The sequence below is a fragment of the Tinamus guttatus genome, unplaced genomic scaffold (genome assembly GCF_059628265.1).
Source record: "Tinamus guttatus ecotype Peru unplaced genomic scaffold, ASM5962826v1 Tinamus_guttatus_pri_ptg000472l, whole genome shotgun sequence".
Taxonomy (NCBI): Eukaryota; Metazoa; Chordata; class Aves; order Tinamiformes; family Tinamidae; genus Tinamus; species Tinamus guttatus.
In genome coordinates, this window is record NW_028289006.1 from 3,628,028 (window position 1) to 3,644,276 (window position 16,249).

The 16,249-nt window shown below is 36.5% G+C and overlaps 1 protein-coding gene across 9 annotated transcripts in view; it reads left to right on the forward strand.

Annotated features, from left to right (window-relative positions):
• Positions 1-16,249, forward strand: part of ANKS1B (ankyrin repeat and sterile alpha motif domain containing 1B) — a 404,144-nt gene that overhangs the window by 128,526 nt on the left and 259,369 nt on the right. For all 9 annotated transcript variants that reach the window (XM_088532910.1, XM_088532909.1, XM_088532904.1 and 6 more), the window contains one exon: positions 8,966-9,102. In XM_088532910.1, coding sequence (XP_088389036.1) covers positions 8,966-9,102 — 137 coding nt within the window. The remainder of the gene's footprint in view (positions 1-8,965; positions 9,103-16,249) is intronic.

The window sequence follows — 16,249 nt, forward strand, 5'->3', positions numbered from 1 at the left end:
GTCTCAAAAGGTTGCTCAGGAAATTGTGGAAATCACCCATCATTTCTCATTAGTTTTTAATGAGAAATGTTTTTCCAGACTGTTGCCTGGTATTACAGAGGTTATGCAAGCTTGAAGCACTTCCAAGTCTATTTGTGCAGGTGGGTGATTAGAGGAAATAAAAAGTTGATAATAGTCATACCCAAGTCTCGTGGATGATGCAGAAACAACTAAGCAGCCCCCCTGCTGCCACTGGAATGTACTTCACTGATAATTAATTCCAAACACTATCCAGAAATAGCTGCCACATCCAAGATCAGGCCAGTTATAGCTTCAAGTGCTTTCATCAAGACACTTGCAGATATATATTTACAATCCTATTCAGAACAATGGTTATTCAGGTTTAAGTGTGTGGGAAACAACACAAATTCAAAAGAGCAAATTCAAACAGTTGAATCCAACTGTTCTCCCTATGTATCAAGTTCAGCTACCTACTGATTCTATTATTTGGTCTTCCATCTGCTCTTTAAAAATTTCTCCAGTAATTTTGGTTCCTTGAAATCCCAAAATATATGATTTTGTCCATGTCATTAGCTCTTAGATTTTTGCCACACTGAACAGCTATGCAAGGGAGAAGATTTGCTTTGGGGACTAAACTAAGTAAGAACCATTTTAAAGCTGAATCCTATACTATGGAAAATTACTTAGTCCCTCAATTGGGGCTACTATCTATGACACTTGTGTCTTGCTCTCCATCTAACAAACTAGAATGTTTCCTTAATTTTTCCTGGATTTGTTCATGGACTGCAGCCTGGCTGAACCTACTATTTGCCATTGCTCTGAATCTTTACAGTAGATCCACCACTTTTAGTAGACATCACATTTATATCAACACATTCTGTCCAAAAAATCTTTTGCTTGACAGCTCTGTATCAAATCATGGCAATTGCTACCACCTTGTGACCTACTCCGTTCAGTTTTGATCTTGCTTTTTGGCTTCTTCATGTTTGTTGGCTTGGGCTCCTGTAATTTTACTGCTAGAAGAATCAAGCAGCCAGAGTTGCCCCAAGATATCTGAAGGATGACCTGAGCATAGGTAGCATTGACTCCACACAAAATATTCAGGTAGAGTGTATTCACAGTCAAATCTACTGTTATCACTGTTCACCCGGACTTTGAAATGGTGCTTCTTTCATTATTCATTTAAATAATACTGCTGATGATTTATAAATCATTATTGCTGGGGATGGTGAGGAAAGGCGAGTCTGCCACTTATGTATCTGTTTCTCGCAGCTCTTCCAGTGGTATTCCTGTGCCTTTCTTAGAGCTGCACGGTGTCCGACATGAGGATGCTCTTTAGGCAAATGAGTTGACAGTCTCAACTTCTGCTAGTCTCAAAGGAGGTCTTGACTGTTGCTCTGTTCCCTTCCTCTCTCTCTCCCTCTATTAAAAAAAAACCCAATTCTTTTATACTTTTTTTCTTCTAAGATCTCCGGATTCATGTTTAAGCAATGTGTCTGATTACTGTCTAATTTTTCTGAAGATTATCCTTGTTCATAGCATTACCAGCTGTGGCAAACAACATCTCAGATGATAATGTGGGGTATTACATTCACACACAGTTCACACTCACATTCCTATTTACCAGCTGTTGCTCTCCAGGTGCAGTTAAGCCAGAGGGATGAATTGCCATTCTTTGTCCTCCTCTTCAAAAAAGCTTTCAGATAGAGAATTTTTACTTTTCATCATGCTGATTGTAACAGAGAAAAATGTTTACAAGTATATCTTTAATACACTTTACACAGAATTACTTGTCAGGCCTTTTGGAAGCCTTCACTATGCCTTTCCACAATCATTTTCAAGATACACTGTTTTGGCAAGAACCAACCAACCCATTGTTTCTGGAAGTCTCCGTGAGTTTTTCCTTCGTTCATCTTAAGGAACAGGGTTCCACAGCATGTATTTTCCAGTCACAAAAAGAAAGAAAAGGAGAAGTAACCTCTTTTGGATTCAGGAAAGGTGAATCCCTCTATTTGCACATTAAAGACAGTACCATAAGGAACAAACATTATTTCCCTGCAACAGGAGGATTGGTTTGTAATGTTTAAACTTTGGGATGTTTAATGCCTAATTGACTAACTGCAGCTGTCTAAGTCTTCAGTACAGTAAGTGGAGATCTATTTAATATGGTCAGTGGGGCACAGAATGAAATTAGGTTAGTCTTAGAGAGTGACAGGTAGCAGGATCACTCTGATTATATTGACAGAATCACCATTCACTGGGTTCAAAGTGAAACAGCTCACACCTGTATAAAGATATCTACGTTTAAGTGTCTTAGTTTTGAACTGAGTAACACCGCTTATAAACAAGTCTCAAGGGACCTTGAGACTATGGGCAGAATAGCTTTTGAGCAGGAAGAATAGCTGAAAATTTATGTCCTACCTTACCACTGCAAACCTGGTGGTCAACAGGCACACTTGGCAACAGACGTATGATCCCAGTGTATTGCATAACTGAGGTCCACCATTCTACCATGAGGCTGTAAGTCTCTGAAGCTGTATGTGTGTATAGGAAATAGTATATTTCATATATATATATTTTTATATATGTGTGCATATGTATCTGAAATAAGAATCTTATCTGCCACATAGCTCTTAGGATCCTGGGATTGTTTAAACAAAGGATTTGGCCACTTTTTGTCTCTTGATGAAGAGTCAAAGAGCCATTTCCTTCTCTATTATGCCAAAACTATAGCTGGAGAGTAGGCCTTACCTGGGCTCTCTCTAAGTATCAATAGGAACTAAAATCTAGTCCTTATGTCCATGATTAGGCATATATTAACCTGCTCCCTTCTCAGCCAGTCAATTAAGGTAGCCTTTCTGATGCCTGTTATCTCTGTGAAGCAACAGGTGTAAATTCTGCTATTGGTGAAGGTGTAAATTCTGCTATTGGTGATCCTGTATAAATAGTACTATTTCCAGATTATCTCCTTTTGTACCTTCCAAGGTTGGTAGTGATGTTATGGTTGATTTCTGTCTGAGCTAGATGATAACCTTCCCATGTCCTTGTCAGCACTTTATGCTTCTAAATAATCCATTTAATGCTAAGAGGACATTGACATAACATACACAGACAAAGGCATTCCAACAGTCTTCTACTATATTTTTCTAAAGACAGATACAAAACCATAGAAAGTATGAAATTGAATAAGTGTTTCTGTAACAGTTTTTCAAGGGACCAGTAAGTTGAGTCTGCTGGAATGGATCAAACTTCAGACTGTTTTGATGCCATACTAAAAAACATTTTAATCCATGTCAACAACTAGTAATCTGGAGCTTTATTCATGTTTTTTCATGCTGGGGTAAGGGGGAAAAAAAAGTAGATTCAGAGTTTTGTCCCACCTTCAAATAATTTGGAACATTATGTGGAATCTTCCACATTGGGCAGAATAATAAAAGGAAGTTGTACGGGAATTCCTTTGAGGGTGTTGCCTATGTATATGTATGTAGACATATATTCATATGTACATATATATTTGCACATTCACTTTACAACTTCCTTTATTCCTCTGGAGGTGCAGTGTATAAATCTGTCCAGGCTTGATGGCTTTATTATAAAACCATACTGGATTATAATGCTTTTTGTTCTTGTTTTTTTGTGCTTTTGTTCATCTTTACTATTAACTGTTTTAGAAGTTTTGGAATTTCATATATTTATATAGACCATTAGATTTATAACATATAATCCAGTTCTAGCTTATTATTTGTCCACACCTCTGAAGTTAAATACCTACTTCTTCCTTTCTTATAGCAAATTGTAAAGCCGAGTATACAAATATTTAAGTGTTGGAATATGTAGACACAAAGAGTTGGAATATGTAATAAAACAGGCAGTGTATATATTTGTATTTTCATTCAGAGCATTTGGTATGAATTTGAAGTAAATCAGCTGATACCACCCAGTTACTATGCATTACTTTAGGCATAGGGTGGTTCTGAGTGATCCTTGAAAGTGTAAAGCAGTCACCGTGAACAAAAGTTCCTTGCACTCCCTTCTTTGATTGACCTCCTGTTATCCTGTGTACTTCAAAAAAAGAGGTACTACAATTTTCTAGGTGATAGAAATAGAAATAAATTCTATTCAGATAGATAGAAATAAATTAGGTGTCACTTCCACAATGGTCTCTGGAAAATAATGTCTGTAGTTTTTAAGAACATAAGGATGGGATTCATTTCATGTCATTTCAGGATCTTAGTTGCCCACACTCCATGGCAGGAATCTACTGACCTTTGACTGCTGAGGGCCTCCTCAGCTAATGGTTTAGGAATGCAGTGAAATCACATAGTACCGGCAGGCTTCTTGCAAGTAAATTAGATTTCTTGGAACCACTGATTTTGATAGAGCGTGCATTTTCACAATTGAATCTTGCCCTACTTATCTGCCATAGATACGTCTGACCTAGCTTACTAGACCTTTTTAAAAGCCAATGGATATATTTTCAGTATAATTTATAAAGTTCAGGGCATGATCATATGACCTAGTATGTTCTCTGGTATTAATTGGGCTATATCCTAAATTCTAGTGTTGTATTAAGCTGATTTCTATTGACTTAAAAATTCCAATAACTCATGGAAATGTAGCCTACTTTCTCAGACAGATCTAACTGACCTTGCAAATCTGAAGATCAGTTTCCGAATGACTCAAAAGCTTGAGAGCAAAATGAATGCCTGTATTTTTGGAAAGCAACTTAGTTACCAGCATGTGAATACAGAAGCTTAACTTTAGGTCCCAAGTTTTGATTTCAGAAACAGTCTTATTGAGTAGATGCACAGAATATATTACATAATGCACTTTTCATTTTATCCAGAAGTTCTTTTTGTACTTAAAATTTGCATTGCAACATAAGAACCACTGAGTATTTATCGTATCAGTGATGATAGCCTAAACTTTCTTCCTAGGGAAAGACTGGTTATAAATGCTAATTCTTCTATAATTTCTTTTGTAAGATACATGATATTCATGAGAACATTCAGAGTTAAATGTATTATGAACACGGTAAGTGTATGCTAATATGAATTCTTTCAATAATAGTGAACTTGGAAGTAGATAAAAATGAACAGGAAGAGCAACAAAGCATTTTTTTTTCAACCTTTTATTGTATACAACAGTGTGTTGATAATATAACTGTGTTGACAAAATAGATTTTTTGAGATGTTTCTCTTACTCTTTCTTTTGTCCCTTAGCATTCTAAAAATGCCACAAGAATATACATACCTCCTATTAAATTACTCTAAAACTTTTAAATTGCTACATTTCAAGAAGGTAGTTATGTGGACTTCTTCTTGTTCAATGCTATTTAAATTCTCTTTAGCATTTGTCTGTAAGAATATATAAAAGAGCCACTGGTGAAATATGGAGTAACAGGAATAGTTAATTTGAAGGCTCTTCTGGAGGAGTTCAATACAACGATTGAATTGAGTGGAGATAGTTCAATACAATGATTTTTAGTAAAGCTGAAGTCAGGCTACTTATGTGCCATCAAAGGGTGTGGCTCTCACTTAAATAATATTAAAATTATTTGAGAGTGAAAAGATTTTTTAAATGATGGTGGAAATGGTAGATCTTTATCTTTCAGGTAGTGCCTTGGAACATAGGGAGAAGTAGTAAGTATAGGCAAGCGGTATGATTTTGTATAAAACATTAATAACTGCAGTGTGACCCTATTGAAATGGCCTGTTTCTTGAAGTATATATTTTAAAAAATTGGGAAGAGTAGAGAACAGAGTTTTAAGAATCTGAGATGTGGAAATATACATGACACGGTGAGAAAATTAAGTATCACCATATTAAAAATGTATCTGTGAGATTATTAGTAAGATTTCCCACAATGTAAATCAGCATAGCTATATTTACTGCTTGCATTAGATGAATCCAGTTACATCCAAAACCTAAGTTTATGTTTATTTTAAAAATTATTTTGGTTATTCTGAATGTAGAAAACATAGGAGAGTATTTTCTTTATCTGACCAGCCTCTTTTTCCTAAAACGGAGAAAATGGAATATGGAAACACTTCTTTTTTTTTTTTTTTTTTTAAATGAGGATTGGCTCCAGTGAGATAATCATTTTAACAGTTTATCATGTCTGAGGGAGGCAGGAAAGAGTGTTGTTAGAGTATACTGCAGTTCAGTAATTTTTAGCTGCAATTGATCCCTGGAGCCTATTCTTATCTGATTTATACTGAAACATCCCTTAGCTTACTGTAATTTGAGTCAGAAACTAGAAGAAAATGAAAGAACCACAAAATACTTTCCAGCTTGTCCCATCCAAAGCATTTATCAGAAACTTAGTATAGCAAGTAATCCATTTTGGGTAAATCTCAGAGGTAAACTTTTTTTTGCCATGAAAAAATTGCACTAAAACTTGCAGTAATCTCACAGAATCACAGAATAGTTGAGGTTGGAAGGGATCTCTAGAGATCATCTAGTCCAACCCCCTGCTGCAGCAGGGACACCCAGAGCACATGGCACAGGGTGGTCTCTCCAGAGAAGGAGACTCCACAACCTCTCTGGTCAACCTGTTCCAGTGCTCTGTCACTGTCACAGCAAAGAAGTCCTTCCTCATGCGGAGGTGGAACTTCCTGTGTTTCAACTTACACCCGTTACCCCTCATCCTGTCACCGCCACCACGGAGAAGAGCCCAGCCTCATCCTCCCTACAATCATCCCTCAGTTACTTAAACATGTTGATCAAATCTCCTCTCAGCCTTCTTTTCTCCAGACTAAACAGGCCCAGCTTGCCTAGTCTTTCTTCATATGACAAATGCTCCAATCCCTTAATCATCTTCGTGGCTCTCCACTGGACAGTCTCTAGAAGCTCAATGTCCTTCTTGTACTGGGGAGCCCAGAACTGCACCAAATACTCCAGGTGCGGCCTCACCAGAGCTGAGCAGAGGGGCAGGATCCCCTCCCTCGACCTGCTGGCAACGCTCCTCCTCATGCAGGCCAGGATCCCATTGGCCTTCTTGGCCACAAGGGCACATTTCTGCCTCATGGTTAACCTGTTGTCAGCCAGGACTCCCAAATCCCTCTCCACGGAGCTGCTTTCCAGCAGGTCAACCCCTAATCTGTACTGGTGCCTGGGGTTATTCCTTCCCAGGTACAGGACCCTGCACTTGTCCTCACTGAATCTCAAAAAAACAAGTGACCCCAACGCAATTCGAACACACAGCCTTCTGATCTGGAGTCAGACGTGCTACCATTGTGCCACAAGGTCCTAATCTGATTATGGTTCCATAAAGAAAAAAAAAAATCCCAAACCTTTTATTCAGACATGTGCTTTAGTTTTGTTAGTTTCATTGCCAGCAAAAAGAGAGAAGCAAATGAGAGATTAATAATTATTAAATCATGTAATTATAAAATAAAATATATTCACCTTTATTCTTAATGAAACTATGAATACTATATATATGTATGTATGTATCCAAAAAGTGCCCCAAATTATTTGCAGTAGTTAATTTCATGGTGATATTTCTCTCTGTTGGAGCAACCTCAGGTACTAAATAATTATTGGTTGTCTAATGGGAAGATCCTACTGTGAAAATAAACAGCTGTCCACAAAAGGTTATTGTTTACAAGAAGCCATTATATGTCAGAGGCCTTGAGCTTGAGGAAGGATTGAAACCATGAAATGTTGTGTAGTTGGGTTCTTCTGGGATGTTTATTTCAATAAATATTGAAATATTTATTGAATTATTGAATATTGAATATTTATTGAATTATTCAATAAATATTTCAATAAAAATATTGTTTGGTATTTTCTTCTGTGCTTTATTTTTAGATTCTGAAAGCTTAATACTTTTTGATACATATTTTTTTTTGTACGAAGGAAGGAGTCCTACAACTTTTTTTTTTTTAATAGAAAAAACTAATAACCTTTCCTTCATGAATCCTGCAGACTGCATAATTTAAGGCCCCCAGATAAGAGATTTGAATGTGGTTTTTGCAAGTTTTTGAGGAATTTGGCCCATGTGTCTCTGTAGTCTGTAAAGAAAGGTAGTCTATAAATACATAATTAAAGACCACCATGGCCATGCAGAGGCAATGAAATTTTACCAGAATCTGGACTAATTTATTTCATTAATAATGTAGTTTTAAAGGCCTGAAGTAATGTGGAAATTCTGATCTCAGGCTGAGTCATTCCCATCCCAGCTGGGAAGTTAGGCTTAATTTCATAGTTCTCTGGCCTGAGTCTCACTTAATGTTACTTTATATTGTTCTAACAGCATTAAGAGTATTTAAAGAAGATAGGAAGGGCAATAACTCCCTGTATAATTGTAGGGCACAACAGATGTCTGAAGAAGAGTTTCCCAAGATCTGCAAGTGTGTGGACATTTCTAAGACATTCTTAGGTTATTTAGCTGAGTTGCTTCTAGAACGGTAGATATTGTGGAGCAGAGCTTTATGTAGGATAGAAGTGTCATCTGAGAAGCTGAGTATATTTTCATGTAATGATTCCTTGCTGATCAGCTACAATGTTCAGGAAAGGTAGAACTGAAAATTATTAGCATGTTTTAAATCGAGTATGTGTTTATATAACTTGTTGAACTGGAATCTACATGCCATGATTTACCAAGATGACATATGAGCTACATTAGAAAGCCTACTTTTTAAATCACCCTTGTTTTAATGACAGCATTTAGATACACAATCAGTAATTCAGGAAAATGAACATAAGATATATTGTTGTTTTGCGACTTGTTATATTTAGGTATTAAAAGAGTGCTCTATCCTTGCTCAACATGGAATGAATTATGGAATGAAAAAGTAAGAGTTTATATGCAATATATTCCTTACCATATGCATTTAAATCAGAACAATTTTTGAAAACTGAAATATTGTTCTGAATCATGTTTTGTTTTCTAAATAGTTTCTGATTTTTAAATTTATAACATATGTGTAAGTTCACATAAATGTTATTTTTATTCACAGATAATGCACCCCAGGTAGCAATTACTGCACCAGGATCTGGTAGCCATAGAAACAGCTCTACAGGCCCAACACCTGACTGCTCTCCTCCATCACCAGACACTGCACTTAAAAACATAGTAAAAGTTATACGTCCTCAGGTAGGTGATCACTAAAAACATACTGCTATTAGTTGTGTTTCTCGTTTTACAAGCAGGATATGATGCATGCACTGTATTAGGATGTTAGCACTATATACCTATAGATAGATCAAGATAGATATATAGAATCCAAAATATTTTTATACTCAGGAAGCAATTTTGACAACATAAGGAGAAAGTTGAATATTTTATGAATGAGCTGATATACAGAGAGATACCAGTACATGTTTTTTTCTCACAGAACTAATACTGAATGGAATCTTTATGAAATAGTTTGCATTTTGTATGCACTGTTAATTTACATACAGGTTTATGTTCTGTTTTTATGACTGTGTTTTCCTATTACTTCTTCATATATTCTCTTCATATTTTCTCTTTCTAGATTTCCATTTACATGGTACCATAGTGCTTTAAACCTTCTTGAGTTTACCTTTTTTTATGGTATTGTTTTCTCACTTTCATCCTTCCTAACTGTAAACTTTTTCATGCATTTCTAATAGTATTTTGTAAACAATATACTTTGTGCTTTGAAATCTGAATGCTTTCTCATAGTTCCCCAGGGAATACAGCAAATATGCATCTCTTTCTTTTCATTGTCTCTTAAATATTCTGGGCTTCATCTATGAGACATCTTTAAAACAAGAAAAACAAGAACTTTATTCAGTTGCTGGTTACTTTAGAGGGAAGTAAACAGCATATAAGAATTTATTTTAGATACATACAATGATTTATTTTAGATACATATGAACATAGAATAATAGAGAAGAAAGTTGAGGGGATTTTCTGGTCTAGCCCCTGCTTAGCTAGCCGTGACCTTAAATGTTTTACAAGAAGAATAAGGAAAAAAAATCTAAAACTATACACTAAATTGATTAATTGCTATTATGAAACTTTTTTTTTGGTTTGAATCTTTAATAAAAAGCCCCTCTACCTCTCTCCAGCAATTATTCAAATGTAACCACCTGTCTGTTATTAATGGCTGATCTCTGACACGAGGCCACTTTGACTCTAGTGGGTGCAGAACTGGTATCATCAGTATGTTGCTGAGGCAGATGTTGCTTGATAGATAAGCTGATGGATGTATGTATATTTTAGCAAAAACTCTGAAGGAGGGATTGCTTTGGTGTTGTGTGAGTTGAAAGTGATGGAGGTGGAACCTCCAGGATATGAAGCGTTCCATATCCTGGCTTAAATCTACATTGCAGGGATTCTAAAATAACAGCTTCTCCTTCTTTTCTCTTTTTATAGTTTCTTGTTTTGCTTCTTCCTATGGTCTCTCTGTTTCTCCCACCCTGCATCACTAAAATACTGAAATGCCTCCTTCCCTCTAACTTGTTTTTTATAGTAGGCGGCAGAAAGGTATTGGAATATTGTTGGAACAAGCTGTCTTGTGATAGCTTATTGAAAATAGCATTTAAAAAGCTGTTTCCATCATGATATTGCCAACAGATGGACCCAGAACACTGAATGGCAATGTTCTCATGCTAGTTAACTTTCAATGGATTCATAAGATTCTGGGGAGCTATTTTCAAATTTAAATCATATCATTTACTGACTCCCAGTATTCTCATCATTTTATAGGGCAAAAGCTCTACAAAAAGTGCAATATATATGGTGAGAACCTTACCACATTGCTAAAATCTCTCTCATGTGGCCCTACTTCCCATGCAGAAAGCAACAAGAGAATGTCACATGTAGCCTACTGTGTGTTGGAAATCTATTTATGTATAGACACAGGAGTTGGATCTATTATGGTCTCTAGAACCCATTAGGCTCCTCATTTCCCCATTTGTTTTATGCACATTTCATTAGTATTGTTCCTCAGGATTTTTGTCTGTTTACTTAATCTTCTTCTCTCCAAGATCTCAACCAAAGACAATAAAAGAGAAGTTCCAGATATTTGCAATGTGATGTTTATAAACCATTATTGTTAACTCAAACTGTATATTTAAATCCTTTATTCTGCCCCGATGCATTCATTTATATGGCAAGCTCTTGGAGTTTAATAAAATGGGATTCAGTTCTTTACTGACCTCTCACCACTCATGTAATACTAATAAATAATTATATACAGTGCACAAAATATAATTAATTCCTTGTTGTCTGCCAGGGCCTCTTTGCACTATTTAAGCAAAGTAAACAGATCTTTAAGGGCAACAGAAACAACCCTAAGAGAACAGAACCAAAACAGAGATCACACAAATTGCCAAAACAGATATCACTTGTTTACCTTTCTCATTTATCTTCTGCATCCAACATGAAAAGTACTACTGACTTGGTCAGTGAAGGGCAAAACATTGAACTGCCTACCAGTTTTGCCCTATGCAGGCTTTGATAGCTTGGATGAAACTTCCAGAGTCTTTGAAGTCCTCTCTCCTCTCCCAAACAGAGCTGTGCAGGGGCCATGCCAATTACATCTGTCACAGGGGTCCCTCAAGAAGGGTGAGGCTGTGATGCTGCATGGCCAATGAATGAGGCAGTGCTGACCTGGGAAGTAGAAGATTAACAAAATGAGTGAATCTCATACACAAAGTATGACTCTTGGGAGGTGTGGGTCATGGGCAATTTCTTCAGACTGTACTCAGAATGTGTTTTGTCCTTTTTTGTCCAGTTGTCCCATAACCTGGCCCAACGTCTTCCCTTACCGTAATAAAAAATTGACCCCATAAAACTTGTCTGGGAACATCTCTTTTCCTTCTGGTTTTCACTAATGTTTCTGGACATTTATCCTTTCTTTGGTTAATTACAATGAATTTTGAGCTGAGAAACCTACTGTTTCTTATGACTATACCAGCTCATCCTTTATGAGATTCCCCTGCTCTCTAAAATCCCACTAAAACTCTCTTTAGATATTTCTCAACTATTCAGTTCACTGCACTGTTATTAAAGCTGAAGCCTATTCTAACTGAAATGGCTTATCTCTGTGGCACAGTGTAGCAATCTGGAGGGATATTAAGTCAGAATCAGTTTTGAGAGAGTTCAATGCCAAAGTGCCACCCACCTTTATTGCTTCCAGTCCTGAAGTTAGCTCATTTAACTTTAACTCTGTTATGCTACGTGCCTGTACGTGTAATCTAATATTTTGAGAGTTCACTTCTTATTTTCCAGGTTTCATACAGTCTATAAGAATTTACCCCTTGATCCATCGGTCAGTCTGTGAAGGAAGAAAAAAAAACAATTAAGTGTATTTATAGAAAGTAACATAGGCAGATAAGAATCAAACAGAACTTTAATGTAGAGTTTTGACTCACCTGACCATTCTTTCTGGGTGGTTCAGATAAATCTTACTAAGCTTTTAACTCATGAGCTGCTGTAGGCTATTGCATGAACCGAAGTCTTCTAAAATTTTAGGCTGTCTTCCAAGTTTTAAATTAGTTTACATTACCACATATAGTAAAATATAACATATATAACAGAACTTATATCAGAACTGGAATTTAGAGAGTGATAGTAAAATCTGGCTTGTTCTACCGAAACTCCTGTAACTCAGTCTGGTTGAAATCTGGACAGAACTGGGCTGCATGTGAAACTTGGTGTATTTTTGGTATCAGCTCCATTACTTAGTAAGGCTCTCCCGGCTTTAACTTAATTTGCACCATTTGAACCAGTAAGCTATATATATGCATATATAGAGAAAGATCTACTGTTTTTCTATGAGACTGTTTCATTTCCTGGTCTGTTGCCGTTCAAGCGGCGTGGCGACCTGGTTCAGGAACGGCACGGCGACCACCCCCAGGCCGCTCGGGCCATCAGCTCGCTGACACCAATGTGGTGGACGGCAAATGGCATTTATTGATGGGTAGCAAGGTGCTATATAGCTAAGGTTTACAACGTCACATCCGTCTGCTTACATCATAAACTAACACTATTGGCTATTAGGGGCTCTACCTTTCCGTACAGCGCGATATCTTCCGGCCGCCGGACCCTAACTATCTGTAACAGTGTAGTAATCTGCAACACTGGTCCTACTTGCTTTTTGATCTTTGGTCAGTTATAAAATTGACTTCTGACTACTCACCTTTTGAATTCTTTGCTTACTGTAATCCACCACCTGAATTTTCTCATCTTTCTAAGATATATTTCAAAAGCTAAATGTATGTGTAGCTTTTGATGTTTAAGCCTAGGTGATTTAAAATTGGCTTGGATATTATCTATAAGATAAATAACATTTTCCTTGTTTTATGTCTATGCTTCCTGAGAGTGCTCTTTCTGTAATGCAAAGAAAAGGCAAGAGAGCAAAGAATTTCAGTGTTACTGACATCATGGCATGTCATTGTCTCATTCTTGCTGTTTTTATTGCTAAGCTCTGCGATAATCTATGCAAATTCTTTATAATAAGATCATTCTTGTGGTTTGGATGTGCTGTCTTTATATTAGTCATCTTTTTTTTCTATTTTTTTAACCTTTTTAAACAAAGTTACAAATCCATCTATGGTTAAGACATATAGCAATGATGATCTAGTAGATGATAGCTGTTTAAATGTTTAGAAGAGAAATTTGATTATTCTTTATAGGCAGAAATAGAGACCTGCAGGGCACTTGTAGCCTCTTATAGCTACTACTTGTTTGGGCTGCCGAGTGTGCCTTGCCTCATGTACAGCTATGCACAGTATGCACAGTGAGTCTGGCATATTTACGTAATGTAAGTTCCTCTGTGTGTATGGAAAGAGAGGGACCAAGAGACTCCATCCCCTGCTGAAGGCTGGAAGTCAGTGGACAGCCACATCCAGGGTTAGGTGCACCCCAGCCTTTCTAGCTGACCTATAAAGTGATGTGCACTGTGGTCCACTGGTGGGCAGTTTTAGCCCTCATCATTAGCCCGCCTGGTCTGGCACACTTTCCTGCATTAGGGAAGGTTATTGAGGTTGCATGGATCAACTTCCTCTCTCCTGCAACCAACCAACCTCCACTGTCTCACTTATGAATTAGCTCGTTGGAATGACCTTCCATGTCAACCTGCACTGCCTCCCCACTAATTCATAAGAAAGCCTGATTTCATTAGGTTGGGATGCACTTTAAGATAGTTGACAGCAGTCATGATTTATCGCTAATTCTAGGTTGTGGAGTCATATATCTCTATATAATTTTTTTTTTTATTGTGAACCTTTAAAGTGTTTATGCAAATCTGCTGTGAATATTTCTGTGATATCCCCCCAGACTAGAGATGTTCATAGGAATAAACAAAGAAACAAGTGAATAAATAAAGCTTATAAATAGCCCTAAAACAAAAATAAAAGAAAACAAAAGGAAAAGGTATACTCTCAATGTTATTAAGAGGTCATTAGCAATTCATCTATACATGACTGAAAATGAGACAGACATGATTTTTTTTTTTAATTCTAAAACACAGAGGACCACTTACAAAAAATGGTTATGGTTAGAATTGTCTCACTAGACTGATTTTTTTTCTTCCTGTTTTACCACAGAAGACTTGTAATTCCTCCAGAGAAAGAGATTTTCAAAAAAAATTCCACAAAGCATAATGGATACTCTGTGACTATTTAATAACAACATTAACAAAAATATTATTACAGAAATGCATTGTAAAAAGTCTTCTCCTTTGACAGGTCACTATAAAACATAATTGTATTTATATTATTTTAATTAGAGTTGAGATCATATGAAAACATAAACATATCTACTCAATACACCGATGAAAATGGCAAACAGTATATATATACAAAGTGTATTAAATCTCAGCTCAACAGGGCGCATGTCTAAATTAAAGCAGAATAATGCTCTTTATTATCATGAGTGTTATTCTGTTTTTTAGTTTCTTGATTCAATGAAAATATAAATCATTTAGAAGTGAACATTTTTTCATATCTGTACTTTTAACAGTCCAAACTGGTGACATATAGAGAGCATAAAGATACACTGAAGGGCAACTATGCACATCTATACTAGTGAAATAATGCCAATAGAATGTCCTGAGCTCTGGAATTTAGCCATTTGTATTGTCAAATTACTAAAACAGTTTCTGGGTCAGTTTTGGTCCTGTACAATTCTCTTTCTCCAAAATTATCATCTGTCGAACCTGATTTGGAATTTTAACAGGCCAAGGATCCTTCCCAGTAGGCAATTCTGGTATGAAGATCCTGCTCTGAAGGCTAAAAGGGTTTAATACTGTGGAATAGTCCTATTCCATGCCAATTCTTGAGAATGTGCTCAATAGAACATTCAGTGTAGTAGTACTGTGTTGCCAGTGAAACTGTGGCTGGCTCATTTTATAGGCACATAGGTAAAGAGGGGAGACTTTTCAATGAATTTGCATACATAATTATTGGAAAAGGTAATGCATTCAAAATTCAGAAGATTGAAACCTTGCCTGTTGTGGATATCTCCCCAACTTCGTAGCCTTTTTCCTTTTTTCCTTCTCATAGTGGGTTTTGAGCACCTTAGTTATATGTATATCAGCAACTGCACCACATTTTTACACATACTTACACATAAGCGTAGCATGCAATTTAAAGAATGACCATGCCCTTGACCTTTCAAATGTAATGATAGAAGCCATTTGCATAATATATAGGTCAAAATGAGATATTGCTAACTGAGCTCTTTTGGAAAACGGCTCACAGCACCCATTTTCCAGCAGTCTCACTTAAAAGAATACATTTTCTGCATTTTTGAAGGCTAGAAATTTCACTTGTTATAGCTGAGGAATAATACATTTGTCTTAATTATCAAATTTACTTTTCACAGTTTGGAGCTCATTACAAGCAATATTTTCCCAGGACAGGAATAATGGTTTATTTTCAAAATCTGGTTGCATATGTCAAAGATGGAAACCACTACAAAGGTTTCACAGATTTTAGTGTTCAGGACTGTTACACCTCACAATCCACAACAGCAATATTGTTGCAATTAAGATATAAAAAGGACCCAAGGGAAATGTAAACTGGGAAAGATCTCTTCCTATTAGTTCTCAGTCTCGGAGGTTGAGCAGATTCATCAGTAGAGATAAGACCGGAGACAGAAGATGATATGATGCAGCAAATCCCTGACCTTTAGTTATGTACTGCAATGGAGGACTCCTAAAGGAGAAAAAAAATATAGTTAAAAGACAGTGCAACCACTTCTTTATCTTTTGGTCTTTTTTAATTCCCATGATTTTATGAGCTCCTTGTTGTGGCTGCTTGTGATA